We start from the raw sequence: 17,539 nt of genomic DNA on the forward strand, positions 1-17,539 counted from the left end.
CAGATACGTGGTCCCAGTGACCCAAAAGTACCAATAGATAAGTAAGGGAAGCTCTCGTCTGTGGACCCCCAATTCCAGAGGATTTGATGCTGTCTCCTGGCCTCTGTAGGTACTCACACTACACACACACACACACACACAAACACACACACACACACACACACACACACACACGCACGCACGCACGCACGCACGCACACGTGCGCACACACACGTGCGCAGAAATAACTTGAACTTTAAAAATTAAAACTAGCCGGGCGTTGGTGGCGCACGCCTTTAATCCCAGCACTCGGGAGGCGGAGGCAGGCGGATCTCTGTGAGTTCGAGGCCAGCCTGGGCTACCAAGTGAGCTCCAGGAAAGGCGCAAAGCTACACAGAGAAACCCTGTCTTGAAAAAACCAAAAAAAAAAAAAAAAAAAAAAAATTAAAACTCCCCTTGCATGAACTTTATATGCATGGTCTCTCATGTTTTCTCTTCCATTCACCCAGGTCCCAAGACCCGAATGGCTGCCGTGGATTTGTTGATGCTCCGACACCGCTGTGGTAGATTCTCCTCCTTCACTTCCCCTCCCAGGATTCACATGTTCTATGACAGTATGTGTGTGAATGAACTGAAGCTTGAAAGGCAGTCATCTGCTGCTGAACACGCCCTCCCTCCACCACTCCTCTTGATGAGGACCACCTCTGTAGGACATTAGAAGGGTTTAGCAGTCTTTGCAACTGAGTGACAATGTCTCCTTGCTCTGAAGGCTTAAGGAGTCCTTTCTTCATCCGACAGCCTCCTAACCAGAAACGCTCTGACACACATGTCCGCTATCCTTTTACCGATAAGCTCGTGTTGTCTGAGAAGGTGTAAACTCTTACATTTCAGGCATTTTAAGCTTCACCAGTGCAGAGTTCGCATTTCTTTTGCTGCAATAAAATACTGATGAAAACCAAGCTGGGGAGGAAAGGGTTTTCACTTCATCTTACACGTCCAAGTGATGGTCCACCATTCAGGGAAGCGAAGGCAGAGACCATGGAGAAATGATGCTTTCTGGCTTGCTCTCTGTGCCTTGCTCAGCCTGCTTTCTTATACAACTCAGGACCTCCTGCCCAGGGATGCTCAGAGAAGGCTAGGCCCTCCTATGTCAACCATTAATAAGGAAAATGCCCCCACAAACACCCCCACAGGCCAGCAAATAGAAGCAATTCCTCAGTTGGGGTTCCCTCTTCCCAGATGAGTCTGGATTGTGTCTAGTTGATCAAGCTAAGCAGCACAGACAGCTCCTGTTCTTCTTCCTTTTTAACTTCCACATTAATAGTTTATCCTCTCTGTCTCCCAGATTCTTACTGTACCTTATAAAGATGTTCATCATTTGCCTTAAGACACAGGAGGTGGGTGGCTGGGTTATTAACATGTAAGATTTAGGAGGCTCTAAATGTAGCTGATCCCTGGTGGAAGGAAAATGTTAAAACTTGTCATAATATGGAAGGAAGTGTTCATTTGTAACGGAATTTGATGGAGTTTTAACTTTTGAATACCTTTATTTTGTGGCACTGCTCATTATTGAGAGTCAACCTAAGTGGGGAGAGGGGTGTATAGGGAATGTCAGAATCTAGCCTGAAAAAACTCCCAATGGTCAAAGCTAGACAAAACTAAGAAAGCATGGCATTAGTAGATTGCAACCTGAAGAGCAAGAGAAATACTCATATATTCTTATTGATATCAATAAATAAACACTCTAGGGAATACCTAGTAGTACCTATTGAAGGAATGAGGAGAAAAAATTGGGGATTGGAATACCCAGGACCTATGCTACAGGCCCCAAGAATGGGTCTTAGGTGTAGCTCAGTGTATCTGCCTAGCACACACAAGGCCCTGAGTTCAATCCCCAGGACCCCCGGGAAACAAGAGCCAAAGACGGTGTTCATATTAGCTACGGGAACTTTAAGGAGAAACAGAACACCTGCAGTCTCCAAGTGGCTCTCTTGAAATATTCAATTACCAGGATTTTTTCCCCTCTAGCAGAGATTTTCTCTCTCTCAAGCCATAAAGTGTACACTATACAATCTATCAAAATGTATACATGGCTGATGCAACTAGGAGAACTCATTTGTTTGCACAAGGTAAAGGAGTCCATTACCCCAAAGTTCCCCTTTCCTACATGAGGGGACAGCTGTCGTTGAGGTCCCCAGGGGAAGGACCATCAGGTGAGTCTACGCTAGCCTGAGCGCGCCCCACAGCTGTCTTCTCTGTGACCCAATGTGCGAGCCATTCGGGGAGATCAGTGATTCTCTTGCAGGGAGCTGCGGAGAGGGGAGCCGAATGGTGATCAGCTTAGTGTACACACTGGAAGCACCATCTCCCAGATACCTAGACAGTAACTGGAACTCTGGTGAGAAGAAGATCGTCAAATGCTATCAAGCTTCTAATAAACACCCCCAAATTCCTCCAGGGGGTGGAGCACAACTCCTGTCTTGAACATGGTCTGAACTCATGAGTCACTAGAATAGTGGTTCTCAACCTTTAGGGGTTGAAATGACCCTTTCACAGGGGTCACCTAAGACCATCGGAAAATAGGTATTTACATTATATTTCATAACAGTAACATAATCACAGTCATGAAGTAGCAATGAAATAATTTTATGGTGGGGGTCGGTACAACATGAGGGACTGTGTTAAGGGGTCACAGCCATCAAGCTGGCTTAGAGGGATCGGAAAAGGTAAATTAAGAACTATGGTGCAGAAAGCTGAGACCCTCAACCAATCGGTCAAGGTCAGTGTCACCAGTAATGAGTTGGGATCCTGAGATCTCACAGTGTGATGTGATGAGGGGCCATTCTGTCTCAGTGGAGTCTCGCTCAAGATCTATGATCCCAGTCCAACAGATGATCCCACAGATAGATCCCACAGATAGATTCACATTAGGGGCATGCTCCAAAATTCCTCTACAGTAGGCTTCAACAGGCTGGCGGCCATGGAAAACGAGGAAAAGCTGAGGAAAATGTCACCAGGAAGAAGAGGGAACAAGAAAGATCTATATAGCCAGGCAGTGGTGGTGGCACACATTTAATCCCAGCACTCGGGAGGCAGAGCCAGGCAGATGTCTGTGAGTTTGAGGCCAGCCTGGTCTAAAGAGCGAGATCCAGGACAGGTGCAAAGCTACACAGAGAAACCCTGTCTCAAAAAACAAAACAAAACAAAACAAAAGATAGATCAATATGATTGGGACATAGTATAATCTGGGGTTGGAACATAACAAAAGAGGCCTAGGAAAACTAATGGAGTTCATTTGGAACTGAACTGTATCCCTAGTCCATCCTTACATTCTTCTATCAATCTAAAGCTATTTGTTAATTAAATTTTCCAAAGTTATTATTTAATGACTTTGAGACAGGGTCTCATGTAGTTAGTTCATTCTGGTCTCAAACTCACTGTGTAGCCAGCCAGCCTTGAACCCCTGATGCTCCTGCCTAAGGCTCCTCGGAGCTATTATTGTTAATTACATAAACATTGATGTCCCCCCTACCCAATGCCATGGGTATTAAGCTTGTGGACATTGAGGAAAATATTTGTCTCATAAGTTCTTAGGAATTTTTACTTTTTTGTTTTGCAATTTGATGGCTCTACAATTATCTTTATCAACCAACTAGAGAAGACAGAGCTTTCCACTTAGGTTAAACCTCCCACTTCTCATAATAATCTATTTAACCAGTGTTATCTGTACACATTGATGTACTGTATTTACATATGATAATATTACATGTGACTTCTCTTGAAAATAACTAAGAAATCCAGGTAAAGGGGGATAAAAATATTTAATTGTTGAAGTACACTGGTAAACCAAGTCACTTACAGCAGTCATAAGTAGGTATACACGTTGTCAGCAAATCAGGAACTTTACAGAAATCCCACTAAACATCAACCGTAACACCTTCGAGATGGTAGGGAATTAACATGGTGAGATGCTCTGATTACACATGGGGAGAATGGACAACTGGGCAGATGGAGATCACTTATAGTCATATAAGCTTCAGACTAAAGAAAGCGGGAATTTAATTCACACGTGTGGATGGCATGCAATCTTAACTAGTTCATTTCCAAATACTGAGATGCTCTCAACAGAGGGAATTCTCTTACATTTAAATAAAAATTTTAAACCAGCTAGTAAGACAGGGTGATGGTTCTGAGACTCTTTTTTTTTTTTTTTTTTTACCAATTTCACAGCTAAAAACAACAAAGTAGAAACATCCAAGGACGAGGCAATATATCACTTCAGATAATCCCTTTATACGGCCCTAAGATCATGTTATAAATACAATAAGGATTGCGTTATATAAAAACTATCAAAAGAGTATCAGTGAAAAGACATGATTTCTGTGGACTGTGTTGAATGGCCAGGATGGGAAATGCTATGATGCCTGGTGGCCCAGGCCGGTAGCCACAGCCTTTACGGCCCTCAGTGGTGGACGACACGAAGTCCCCCCATTGAGCATGAAGTCTTGACAATTTCCTTCCACGGCCACAATGTCCAGTATGTACCCGAGGCTTTAACTACACGCTTAGGATTTGGGGGAGCTGGCACAGCAGGGGACACCTTTCAGAATTTGTCTGAAGACACAATGTCCCTGGAGCCAAATTCCTTCCAAATTCATGAGCAGGCTGTGAAGAGAAAAAAGAAAAGAGGGGGGAAGAATCAGCACACTCAAATATCACAACTTAGATAAAAGCACGTGTCTTAAGCCTGCAAATTATCTACTGGATTTGCTTTTAAGCAGATTGCATGTTCAATAGCCAATCAACAGCTACTTAAGGTTTATTACTGGGCAGCATGGTTCTGAATGGTGGTAATATTTATATAAAGAGATAAAATTGGATGCTGGGAAACTTATAAAAATACAATTAAAAATTAAACTACAGAATAACAATGGTCAAATCAGGCTGTGTGCATATCAGCACCACATTCATAATACAGATCACCAGTCATAATGCTATCCCTTTCCAGCATTAAACTAGAGAGAGGCTCCAACCACAGAGCCTGTGGAGCTCTCCAAGGGATACTGATGGAGCTGGTCCACACTGGCATCTAAGAGCCATCACATAAGCTCCTTTTGAACTAGCTTAGTTGAAAGTGGGCCTATGCGACCACTTCCCTCCTGGGTAGAAGGTGCCTCTGAAAAAGCCACAGCTACGTGCGTGTGGCTTCCACTCTAGAGTCAGGTGTATGAGAAATTACATATCCATATTCCCCAGATGCTGAAGTCATTCCTTGATTTGGTCCAAAAAATAGCCACATGAGCTCACGGCATGAATTCCATTCAGAAAATGGAATGGTGGTGTTAGCTAAAAACAGTGTAGCTTTTTCTTTGTTTCAAAAGCCCCCAGAGGACAGTCTTCCCATCAAGATTCTGCCCAATGACTATCCTGCAAAGTCACAGGTGTAGGTGTGTCACAGACAAGCGGAACGATGGACACATAGCCACTCAGGAACAGGGATGGTCAAGACTTTTCAGGTAATTCAAAGGCCAGGCAAAATGGAAGCCAGAATCAAACTGACTACTTAGAGATGAGATCAGAGAACAGAGACAACAGAGGGGGTCAAAGAACACACGGGATCCATGAGCAGCGAAGCGGTATTTCATCCACTATGTACAACCATGTGGGCTGTGAGCAGCAACTGCTAAACTATTACTGCGGGAACTTCTGACCCTCACACAAAGGCAATCAGCTATCAAGTCTCATCCCCAGTGAGAAAGCTGAGAGGCCCAGCAGAACTCACCTGGGGTCTGTGTGCAGCAGAGGTGACCAGGTGCAGCAAGCCACAAGAATATAGTATAGAGATTCAGCTGCATATAATAAGCTATACCTTGATAAACCAAGGAGTCCTTGAAGAGGGGAGCCATTTATCAAGGAATAGTTGGTGTTATTCAGCTTTTAATATATATCAGCTGTCTTCTGCTATGAAACTCTTGTGTGCTCATACACTACTAGGCCATATGGCAAACAGAACAAGCTTCTCAGACCTGCTGCTGATTCACTAGGTAACATCCCTGCAGGGCCTAGAAGACAGGTGGGCTGTAGATGCATAGCTTTGTTTCTTGTGCAAATGAAGCTCAGACCATCCCTTGCCTTCAGGTCTAGTAGCATCCAAGAGCTATTGATTCAGGACAATAGGGCTTTTTGCATAACCAGGTGCAGTAAAGATTGGAGCAGAATTCCTGGTGAGGCAGAGCCACTGGAGAGAAGAAAAGGCAGTTTCTCAGAGCCAGGGGTAAGGAACAAGGAAGGAAAGATGGAGGATGAAGGAACAGAGGACGGAGATGAGGTCGAAAGCACAGGAGATTAGTTAGGTCTATGACAGGCAGGCCCAGTAGGCACAGAGAGGAGCTGAGTGTGAGGACGGAGCTGAAGCTGTGTAGATAGGATTTTGTCATAGAAAAATAAACAGATGAAAGAGCTTTGGTGTACATAGATTCTTTTCCCTCAGATAACCACACGCCAGACGTAGTGTTCTTCCCCAGGACTCTGGGAAGGATTTTCTCAGGGCAGGCCCCTGGGAAAATTCCAATAACTAGGTTCCTGGGATTGGACTACGGGACACCTCTTCTGCTCAGTTCCTACGCGTCTGAAACCCTTCACAAGAGAAATGACAGGCTGGTGTTCCCCTGGCTCAGCTTACACAGGAGGCAGATCACACACATCACACACTTGGGGCGAAATGGCAGCAAACCCAGAGCTCTATGTGGGAAAGGGATTCGCTCTATTTGCATACTAGACTTAAAAAAAAAACCTTGGTGGATTTTGGCGAGTTGGCAGTGGGAACTCCAGGCTGACCTCTGTGATGCCTCTCTGCTGAGCCACGCTCCACAGAACGATTCCAAGGCTGCTGTGGCTTCCGTTAAGAAGCAGGCTGTGTGCCCCAGCCCTCCTGCAGGGAAACATCTCAACTTCTGCCTGTGAGCCTGCCAGCCCACCCCTTCCCAAATACCCACTCCAGAACTGACCCTGGAAAAGAGGTTGCTTCAGCATCAAAGACCTCTTGTTTCTGGTCTGCTGGAGTCTGGGTTCTAGAAGGAGAGGTAGATGAAGAGGGGGAGGGGAAGAGGAGGAGGCAGGGGAAGAGGGAGAGAAAGGATGAGGAAGAGAAAGCAGGAGTGAGAGGATGGAAGCAAAAGCTGCCGCTTATTTCATTTACTCCTAACAACAACCCTGAAGTCTAGGCAAAAGATCCATTCTATTGATTGTAAGACTGAGGCCACGGAGGAAAGGTAACCTGTTCAGCCAGCCCGTAGAAGAGGCTGATTCCAACAGAGAATGGGCTCTCTCAGGGAAACAACACTGGACGTGGAGGATGCAAAAGAGGCTGCATGTGTTTGGCAGGAGCGGCACCGAGTGGAGAGCCAAACACACGATGTGCCATGGGACCAAGTGAGTAGACATTCTCCCTCCCCACATACCTGCTCCCGTGTCGACCAGGACAACTGCCCATCCCAACCGGTGATGGACGCATCTCTAACTCTGCTGCTATACACGGTGTGTGAATCCTGATTCCTAGACAGAGATCTCCCAGCTGTCACTCAAGTCCTAAGCCCTCCCATGTTCTGGGGAGCCCTGCTGTTTTGGGCAGGCACGCAGCTTGCTCTTACTAAACAAATTACCCTGTGTTTGTGGAAGGGTGAAGTGAAACTGTGGTAGATAAGAAGAAAATGGAGCTAACGTCCATCTCTTTAGGATGAATCACAGTCATGGGAGGAGACACTCGCCCTGGCATGCAACATCTGTGAGCTGTACATAGAAACATAAGCAGCTCCTTCATCATCATCATCAAGACGAAGCACATGGACAATTCAGGAAATGCACAGTACCTCTTGAGTATCCAGTCATCCTGTTTTCTTCCTCTAATCTTCGAGAGGAAATTAAGAACAGTTAGTGTTTAGATCGTTTCAAAAGCTCATTATAGTTTCCCACAAAGCTATAAACAATAGCCACACACACACACACACATATCCATCCATACACACACATACACACACATACATAAGCACATACCCATACACACACACATAAACACATACCTATACCTACACACACACACATAAACACATATAAACATACACCCATACATACACATACACACACACACACACACACACACACACACACACACACACACACACACACTTCTTTTTGAGGACATAAGCCCCATGTGACCCTTGCTTACTTTTCCGTACTGTCTTGGCTTGACTAGACACCATGCTGGCTGCTTCGGAGGGCAGGCCAACGTACACGCCACCGTAGTTTCTTTAAGAAAAGAAGTGAGATCAATTTAAAGCCTGCTAGAGAGAGAAGCATCAGACAGTAAAGCGTGGACCACTCCAAACAATTACACGATCACAAAGGTAACTCAGGACCTTTCAAAGATTCTTGGTTTTCTGTGTTAAAAGGAAGCTTTGGGAACAATGGCTCTATTAAGTCAGTGACATTTTTAAATATTTTACTTGTAATGAGAAAGAAAAGAAGTGAGCTACAGTGATGTGTCAAGTAAGGTGACAGGTGTCAGTCACCGTTTATACAAATTCTGAGATCCCTGTGGCATTAGGCAATGTGGACATTCAAAGGTCACTTCCTCACAGGGAAAGACGTGCAATATGACACAGAGAGCCCAGGAATGCAGAGCAGGGCAGAGGGAAAGTGTGAGAGGAACATGAAGCAGAGGTGAGGAGGGAGTCATTGACTCAAGGCAGGCGGACGGCACAGAGCCACACGCACACGACAGCACAAGCTCGCTGGGTCGCAGCCGAGATTCTGACCGCACATCCCCACTAGCATCCCACCTGATGGAATCTGTCATCGTCCTGTGCTGGTGTGGGTTACATCCATGTACTATGACCAAAATCACTCACGTGAAACTGGCTTCAACAGCACACGTACCTCCTCTTGTCGTCGTCTGTTATGGAGTCTTCCGTCCTGAAAGTCCAGAAACACCTGCCATGAGCCTGTCCGTTTACACCAGACACCTCCTCTTCGGTTACAGGCAAAGTTGCAGTAACAGCGCCCTTAATGCACATTTATTACCACCCTGTGCATCTCCAGCACTGGACTCTGCCTGACCATATACTAAAGACTGCACAATATTCTTTCTTTCTTTCTTTCTTTCTTTCTTTCTTTCTTTCTTTCTTTCTTTCTTTCTTTCTTTCTTTCTTTCTTTCTTTCTTTCTTTCTTTCTTTTTCTTTCTTTCTTTCTTTCTTTCTTTCTTTCTTTCTTTTCTCTCTCTCTCTCTCTCTCTCTCTCTCTCTCTCTCTCTCTCTCTCCCTCCCTCCCTCCCTCCCTCCCTCCCTCCTTCTTTCCTTCCTTCCTTCCTTTTTTTTGGTTTTTCGAGACAGGGTTTCTCTGTGTAGTTTTGGTGCCTGTCCTGGATCTTGTTCTATAAACCAGGCTGGCCTTGAACTCACAGAGATCCGCCTGGCTCTGCCTCCTGAGTGCTAGGATTAAAGGTGTGTGCCATTGCTGCCCAGCCCCTAAGACTGGGCAATTTTTTACATATCAACATAGATAAATTCAGCAAATGCTAAAAAGCCCAACTGTCAGACCAAATAGAGGACAGATGTCAGAAGGCTGTCACCTGCTCCCCAGATGAGTGACAGGGACAAGTTGCCTGGACCTCAACCATGAAGGAAGAGGTCTAGTATGTGTGACCTGGAAGTCCTTGTACCACTTGAGAGGTCCAACTGCAGTAGTGAGAGGGTTAAATGCCAATGTAGTCAAAAGTTTTCTCTCGTCCCACCCGACCCTGCAGTCCCACAGCCACTTATAAAATAATCACTCGAAGGCTTAATATTATTTACAAACTATATGGCCTATGGCAGGCCTCTTGACAGCTAGCTCTTATATCTTATATTAACCCATTTCTATTAATCTATGTTTTGCTACGTGTTCCGTGGCTTACTGGTCGGCTGGTGTGTTGTTTCTTGGGTGAAGTCTCTAGACTCCGCCTTTCTCTTTCCTGTCTCTCTCCTTGGATTTCCCATCTGCCTTACCATAGGCCAAAGCAGCTTATTTATTAACCAATGGGAACAACATATATTCACAGCGTACAGAAAGACCATGCCCCAGCATTCCAATTTCATTTCCCTTTGTTCAGAAGATGAGACATTTAACACACATTCTACTACAAAGAGGGGAAAAGCGTTCTAAAGGAACTTCGTAGGGCATAGTCAGTGCTGGACACATAGCTCAGTTGTTCAAGGGCTTGGGGTGCAAGCAGCAGGACCCACGTTTGACCCCCAGAAGCCAGACATGATGGTGTGTGCTTGTAATCCCAGCAGTTAGAGGGCAGAGGTTGCCCAACCCCTGGGGATTGCTGGCCAATCAGGCTCGCCATATTGCCAAGGACAGACTGTCTCAAAAAACAAGATGGAACCCCCCCCCCATAAAACAATGCCAGAGCTTGACTTCTGGTCTCCACATGGATGTGTGCATGCACATACACATGTACACACACACACACACACACACACACACACACACACACACTGTTTACACGGTACGTTTGCATCCTGGGCTCAGCTCAATCACACCCAATCTCCGTATCACTTTTACTCAAAAAGAAAAAAAAAAAACCAAAAAACTGGACACCTCCTATAAAAAAACACCTGAAACTGACCTCAGGCCTCTGGATGCTTTTATCACACTTTGTCCTTGTTCAAAGGGAACGCACATTCCACCAAAATTCCTCTGCCCGTCTTTAACAGAAGCCCTGGTTAGCACACATGGGTTGCTTTTCTTAGAGAAATACAATACCCATGACAACCTCAGGTCATCTGAAGAGGCCTCCATCAAAACACAGCAAACCCCGCAAATCCCCTCCCCGAGTCTTCTGAGTCTAGAGGCAGCCTCAGTCCAGTGCCGGCTGCTTTAACAACAGCTGGGCACGCTCCTGCTCTCCTGTCAGTGGATCTGACCATCACGGATGAACGTGGCCAGTGAGCACAGAGACACTGAGATCCAGTGTTAAGTCCATCCTGAGATGTCACTTACCGAACTGAGCCCAGTGTTTACACACCACACAATCATTAGCTTCAGTCACCCTGGCTCAAGAGTCAAATCCTCTGTCATCAAGGCGTATCGGAGTCACACCATATTAGAAATGGCGTTGTGCATATTGCTGTGGCCTAATAAGGTGGTATTTACTACCTTAATTAAAATGGACTCATAATCTGCAGCACAGATAAAGGGTAAAGAGTGATGAGAAGCTCGGTGGCCACGACTATCAGAACTGTTTTCTGTGGCGCAGAAGGGCTCTGTGAAGCCCTCGTTTGTAAAGCTGTGTGTCACTGGTAGGTTTGGACACATGTGATGTCTCACGGACTCAGCCACAGCCTTTTCACATCCAGTTTCCACTTGTGTGTTTTAGCTCTTTCTTCTTTTGCCTAACTCTGGCTCAAATTTTAACTTTCCCAAATACAAGAAAACAATTTTAAAAGATTTACTTTTAATGTGTGTGTGTGTGTGTGTGTGTGTGTGTGTGTGTGTGTGTGTGTGACTGTCTGTGAGCATGTGCACATGAGTATAGGTAGGTACCTTTGGAGGCCAGAGGCATCATCCATCAGAACTGGAATTAGAAGTTGTGAGCGTCCAAAGTGAGTGTTCTTCATCTCTCCAACCCATATTTTATTTTACTTCCAACCACAGTTTCCCCTCAATCCCCTCCACCCAGTTAACCCAAGCTCCCCTCTCCCCACCACCCATCCACACCTCCACTGTTCCTCTTCAGATCCGGAGGAGCCTCCCATGGTATCATCCACCAATCAAGCTGCAGTGACACCCGGCACCTCCTCTTCTATGAAGGCTGGATGAGGCAGGATCCAGCCCATATTTTAAATCTCTCTCTTATCAATTGTGTAAAGCCCAATCTGTGTTCTCAGTATAAACAACCTGCACACATATGACTGGCAGGAAATGATGACACAGTTTCAGATGTAAATTTTCTAAAAACACATGTATAATGAGTTATAAGACACCCAATGTCAGGCTGAGGAATGGGAACTCTGTGCATAAAGTGCTTGCCGTGTGAATGTGGGGGCTGAAGTTTGGATCATCAGCATTCATGTTCAAAACGGGGCAGGTATGCCGCAATGCCAGAGCTAGGCAGAAACATGGAACTTCCCAGGACAGCCTGGCTAGAGCTGGAAGCAGGGAGCCTGCATTCAGTGGAAGACAGTGGAAGCCTCAATAAAATGAGGAACAGTCCAGGACTGTGCCTGATGTCATCTTCGGGCCTACACACACACACACACACACACACACACACACACACACACACACACACCATGTCCACTCTTCTAAACCTTCAGAGAACACTATGAAGTCTGGCATACACATCTGTGTGTATGAGATTGCCAACTCATCCATTTTCCACACATAATTACTCTTAATTCTCAGACTGGAGCCCTGGATTTTAAAAAACGCCTCAGTGGGGCTAGGATGGAATTGGTTGATGAAATGTCTGTCTCGTGTGCCTAGGTCCAGGATTTGATCTCGGAACCACACACACTGGGTGTGCTAGCACACACCTGAACTCTGGCACTTGGGAAAAGGAGGGTCAGGAGTTTAATGTCATTCTGGGCTACACGGTGAGCTTAGGGCAAGCCTGGGACAGGGAGACCTTGTGCCTAAATTTAAAACAAAACATGCCAGTATCACCCAGTCCCTCCAGGGTATCATGAGATACGTCTGTGCTCTTGCCCATAACAGCTCTGAGTTTCTACAGAAACTAGTGCAGAGAACCTGGAGTTCCAATATGTTGTCACTTGGAGAGAGAGAAACCGGAAACCAGGTTCAGGAGGACATCACTGTGGGTTTCTCCGAGGTGAAGCTGCCTCCGTGCCTGCCGAGCTCAGGAAGCAGCCAGCTCAGGAGGCACCCAGCTCAGGAGGCACCCAGCTCAGGAGGCACCGAGTGTCCCTGGCTCACACCTCCCCGACTCCCCGGCTGCTCCAGGGCCTCCGTGGGTCTTGTGGGGACTAAAGCCACAACAGAGCAGCTGGAGCCTGAACCATCTTCTCACAAAGTCCTTTTCCCACCCCCAGGGCTGCCCTGAAGGCTGTTTCCATAGAACCTTCTGGAAAAACCAGGTCCGAGCTGAGGCAGAGCAGAGCGGCTGATTGATGCAGAGGAACCTCCTGGGGGAGTAGGAGCCGCCACGGCCATCACCAAAATGCTGTCCCCGCCACGGCCGCGCGGGGGACACCCCGGGCCCCATGAGTCTGTCTGTCCACGGTCACATCTCCACTCTCATTTTGGGGTCTCAATTCCGCCCACCTCGATGGCCCTGACTTCTCGGGTCAGAGAGCTGATTGTCGAATCTAATAACTATGAGGACGCTGGAGCCGCTGTTATGGAGACTAAGTAGGCCAAGCAAGGCGAGCCCTGCCGCTCCCACCCCCGCCCCAGCGAGGGACCCCGGGAGACACTGTCCATCAGCAGCTGCATGGCAGGCGCTTAAGGCTGCTGGCTGGCAGAGTGACGCAAGAAAACCAGCTGTCTCCGTTCATTTCACCTGTTCTAATTTAGGCCCGCCCAGCACTCTTGAGAGAGGAAACCACATATGCTGTCCTTTACCGAACCAGAGCCTAAACGGCTTCCGGACACCCCAGCTGCGTGGGTGGCACAGAATCTAAAGCTGCCCTTTAGTTTGTTTGTGGTGTCAGATCTGAGGTTTGGGAAGCGCTGTTGTTGTTTGAGTCTTTTGGCTTGGGGTTTGGGTTTGTGCCTGATGGATCGAAGGCGGGGCTTTGCCCACGCTAAGCTGTGTGTTTCCACTGAGTATGCCCCACTCCCAACTTGACACAGTTTTATGACCATATACCACAAGCCCACCTTGATTTCTATCTCCCATGCTAAGCACAGAGTAAAGGGGAGATGAACAGAGTCCTACAGGATGACCTTGTCCATGCAGTGATCTCAGTGACTGCCCATCCGAGTACTTGTAAAGATTACAGTTGTGTTCTTATTTCTGTGTGTGAATATGTGCACATGCAGGTCCTGGTGTGCAGAGGAGATCGGGGACAACTTCCAGGAGTCAGTTCTCTGTTTCTATCATGTGGGTTCCAGGAATCAAACCCAGGGCCTCAGCCATAGTGACCGGTGCCTTGATTAGCTGAGCCATTTCACCAGCCATATTTCAGTAACTGTAAAGGCTTAGAGAGGTGGAGATTTGAATGGAGTTTATCACCTGTTGGCTGGCCAAAGATACAAATTCAAGTCAGCCATTATCAGTCATGAATGTCTCAGTCAATAAAGGGAGAGGCCAGACAGCAAGAGACAGGGAAGAGCCCAGGGCCGGGAACCATGAGCTGCCTTTGGTGTAAACATCTACAGCTGCACCCAGAACCCATCTTACCAAGAAGACTTATTTCTCCAAGAGCAAAAACACCAAAGGACTTGACATCAGTCTTAATGAGGTATTACTCCATTCTCTAGTAACACATAAACAACTAAGCTAGAAAATAATGTGGATGACACACTTCTTCCCCAGATGGAGCATGACACTTTTTCTTGTATCAAAATTGTGGTTCATTTTTATCATCCCCACCCTTTGAAAACTATGTGGAATGTGGTTTAATATTTGAAAAAAATGAGTGAAATATTCCTAATCAGTTTATGAGGCAAGCCTAAAATGTTCTAAACCATAGAAACATTTCAAAGAATCAACCACTAGCCATTGGGAACCAAGCTTAGAAAATACATTGAGCATTTCATTGAAATGAGGTCTCTCTTTGTTGGCAACAACTTAGCTTCTTTTTACCAAAGAATACGTTTTCAAGGAGAAAGATGTCGAGGTTCAAGTCGCCCACTGAGTATAATAATCTCCAAGATTAAGATCACAAGCTTCCAGAACTCTGACTCAGAACTCCAGTCACAACGTCAGTGAGACTGTTTGCAAAAACAGGTATTACTGAAAGTAGAGCAGACCACTGTAACTCAAATCCCTCCTGCTTTTAACATCTTGGGATTGTGGGAACATGATTCACTCTGCCGAGTACCGGAGCAACCATCTCGTCTAAGATTATAGATGGTGCCTATTGATCCTGCTTGCAGCTACTTCCTGTGAGCTTGCCAAAGCCAGCATGGTGCTCGTCTTCTCCGTCTCAAAGTCAATCATACATTGACCCAGGGGCTGCAGATAATTACACACCCCTCTGCTCCATCCTCATCTTGTAGGTTGTTCCTAAGTGAAGCAGATACTGAACGTCTCCTTGGTCATAAATAAGCTCTATTTTCTGGTAAGCTGGCTTCTAGAAGATAGACCACCTCCAACTGGGCACAGACCGTGGCTGCTCAGCAAAAGGTGGGCTTCCCTCCACCCAGCTTTTCAATATGTATTTTGTACACAACCGTTGAAAGACAGCCATCTGTAGACACAAAAAAAACCTTTCAATCATTTTATACTATGATTTTCATTCTATCAGCAACTAGCACATTCACCAAAATAAACTTTATTCAGAATTAATCCATCAAATATAAACTATAAGCAGGCCTGGAGACCCAAGTACATTTTCCCAAATACTCGAAAGAGGGGCAGAGGTTAGAGGGTTACAAGTTCAAGTCCAGCCTGGGCTACTTAGTGAGACACTGTCTCAAAACTGAAAATAAGAAGAGGGGTTGGGCTATAACTCAGCTTGCCTAGGATATGCAAAACCCTCGGTTCAATTCCCAGAACCGCCAATACACAGACATACATTTTTAAAATATGTGTACACATCATTTTTTTCTTCACCAGTAATATCTGATAATCAAAATATCTTCATCATTGTATTTTCTTGGCTTTGCAGTTGAATGAACTACAGTTAAAAGACCAAAGCCTTCGATAGTAAAATCATGAAACCATGTCATGTTCCCAAACAAATGGCAAATCACTAACACAGCAGCCATTCCAATGAATGATCTCTAATTCCTCCTCTCCAGTTTGCCTGGAAACCAGGAGGCTCTCACTTCCCAGAACAAACATTTACGGGGCAAAAACATAATATGTTTTTTTTTTACTTATTCATCAAGAAAAAAACGTTCTAAATATAAAGCTCTGCTTACAGAGCTGCTCTGAGAAGCAGAAAAACAAGCCATTGCCTGTGCCTCCCTCGTCCATGACTGTGGCACTGTGGAGGCTCACCTCACCTCAGTTTGTAAACAGTACAGATGTATGCAGAAGCTGCCAGAGCCAGCACTCCATTCTGGTTGTCTGTTTTTTATTTTCCATGATAATCTTTTGAAAGAGTTTTTAGTTTTGTTGAAGGGGAGGTTGTTTTGCTTTGGTTTTGGTTTTGGTTTTTGAGACAAAGTCTCACATGGTAGCCCAGGCTAGCCTCAAACCTTCTGTAACCCTTCTGTTTCTGCTTCTGGAGCATTGAGGTGGCAGGCATGAACATCACAGCCAGCTGGAACAGGCTTATTAATTAACAATACATTTGCTTCCAAATTGTATTTGCTATAATTATACTATAATTCTCCATGTGCAAACCTAATCATTTCACTTTCTTTAGAATTTTCCATTAATGGTGCCCCCTGCTCCTCAGGTTTGAACCTGAAATTGACCCCCAATAGGTTTATGTTTTAAACACCTGTGCCCCGCCCTGCCTGAAGGCACAATTTCTGGAGGCTGTGGACACTTTAAGAGGTAGGGCTAGCTGATAGAAGGAGTGGACCTTTGAAGGCAGAGCCACCTCTTGTTCCTGCTTCACTTCCGGCTTCCCCGTGATATGAACAGGCTCTGCCCACGGTCCTGCCACCACGCCCTCCCTGCCAGGAGGGACTAATGCTCAGCCAACACCAGTCACGAGAAACGTAACCAACACTGTGGTTCAGGTCAAATCCACCAAACGGTTATAGGTGATTTCAACTGAATTATTCTGCTGCCACGGACTGTACTGGAGCGATTCATTAAAACTTCAAAACTTCTTTCAGCTCCTCTAGCTCTCACTCTTTTCCTGGACGAGCTCCTCAGCCAAGACTGGCTGCATTTTTTTCTCCTGGTGAGCTGAGGTCAAAGCCAGGCCTTTCAACCTCTGCCCAGAGGAGAGAGATTCAAGAGCTAACCAGCATCCCCAGCCTTCCCCTGATGCACTGATTGCTCTCTCCATGAGGAAGACCTACCGCGTTAGGGGTCATCTCAGGTGGGTGACAGAGGTACCAATTGCTCTGAGCAAGGCAGGAAAATGCTGTCTCCTGACCTTCAGAAACCTCGCCTTTCCCTCTGCAGGACCAGTTCTGCTCAAACCCTCAGGGACACAGCTGTTTTCAAATAGCCTAGGATCTCCAAAGACAAGACCGAGCCAAGTGCTCCTAAGCTCCTGAGCTTCAGACAGGGCCCATTCCACCAACACTCAGAACATCCCCTCTTTGGAGTCTTGCTCCTGCTATAAAAACTCCAAAAGCACTAAAGATTCTGGCTCTTACCCAAGCCTGTCTCTCCATCACTGGCTCTATTAGTGTTGAAACCCATGAAAATCATCCAACCTTTGTCTCACGATTTAAGCCCCTCTGTTTTCCCTTTTTTTCTT

General features: G+C 46.0%; 1 protein-coding gene across 1 annotated transcript in view; it reads right to left on the minus strand.

The window, feature by feature from the left end:
- Nucleotides 1-3,782: 3,782 nt before the first annotated feature.
- The window catches only part of C18H12orf75 (chromosome 18 C12orf75 homolog), a 40,295-nt gene continuing 26,538 nt past the window's right edge, over nucleotides 3,783-17,539 (minus strand). The window contains exons 3-6 of the mRNA XM_015986574.3: nucleotides 8,915-8,950; nucleotides 8,205-8,284; nucleotides 7,849-7,886; nucleotides 3,783-4,645 (exon numbers count right to left, since the gene is read on the minus strand). Coding sequence (XP_015842060.1) covers nucleotides 7,882-7,886; nucleotides 8,205-8,284; nucleotides 8,915-8,950 — 121 coding nt within the window. The 3' untranslated portion in view covers nucleotides 3,783-4,645; nucleotides 7,849-7,881. The remainder of the gene's footprint in view (nucleotides 4,646-7,848; nucleotides 7,887-8,204; nucleotides 8,285-8,914; nucleotides 8,951-17,539) is intronic.

Source organism: Peromyscus maniculatus, chromosome 18 (genome assembly GCF_049852395.1).
Source record: "Peromyscus maniculatus bairdii isolate BWxNUB_F1_BW_parent chromosome 18, HU_Pman_BW_mat_3.1, whole genome shotgun sequence".
Taxonomy (NCBI): Eukaryota; Metazoa; Chordata; class Mammalia; order Rodentia; family Cricetidae; genus Peromyscus; species Peromyscus maniculatus.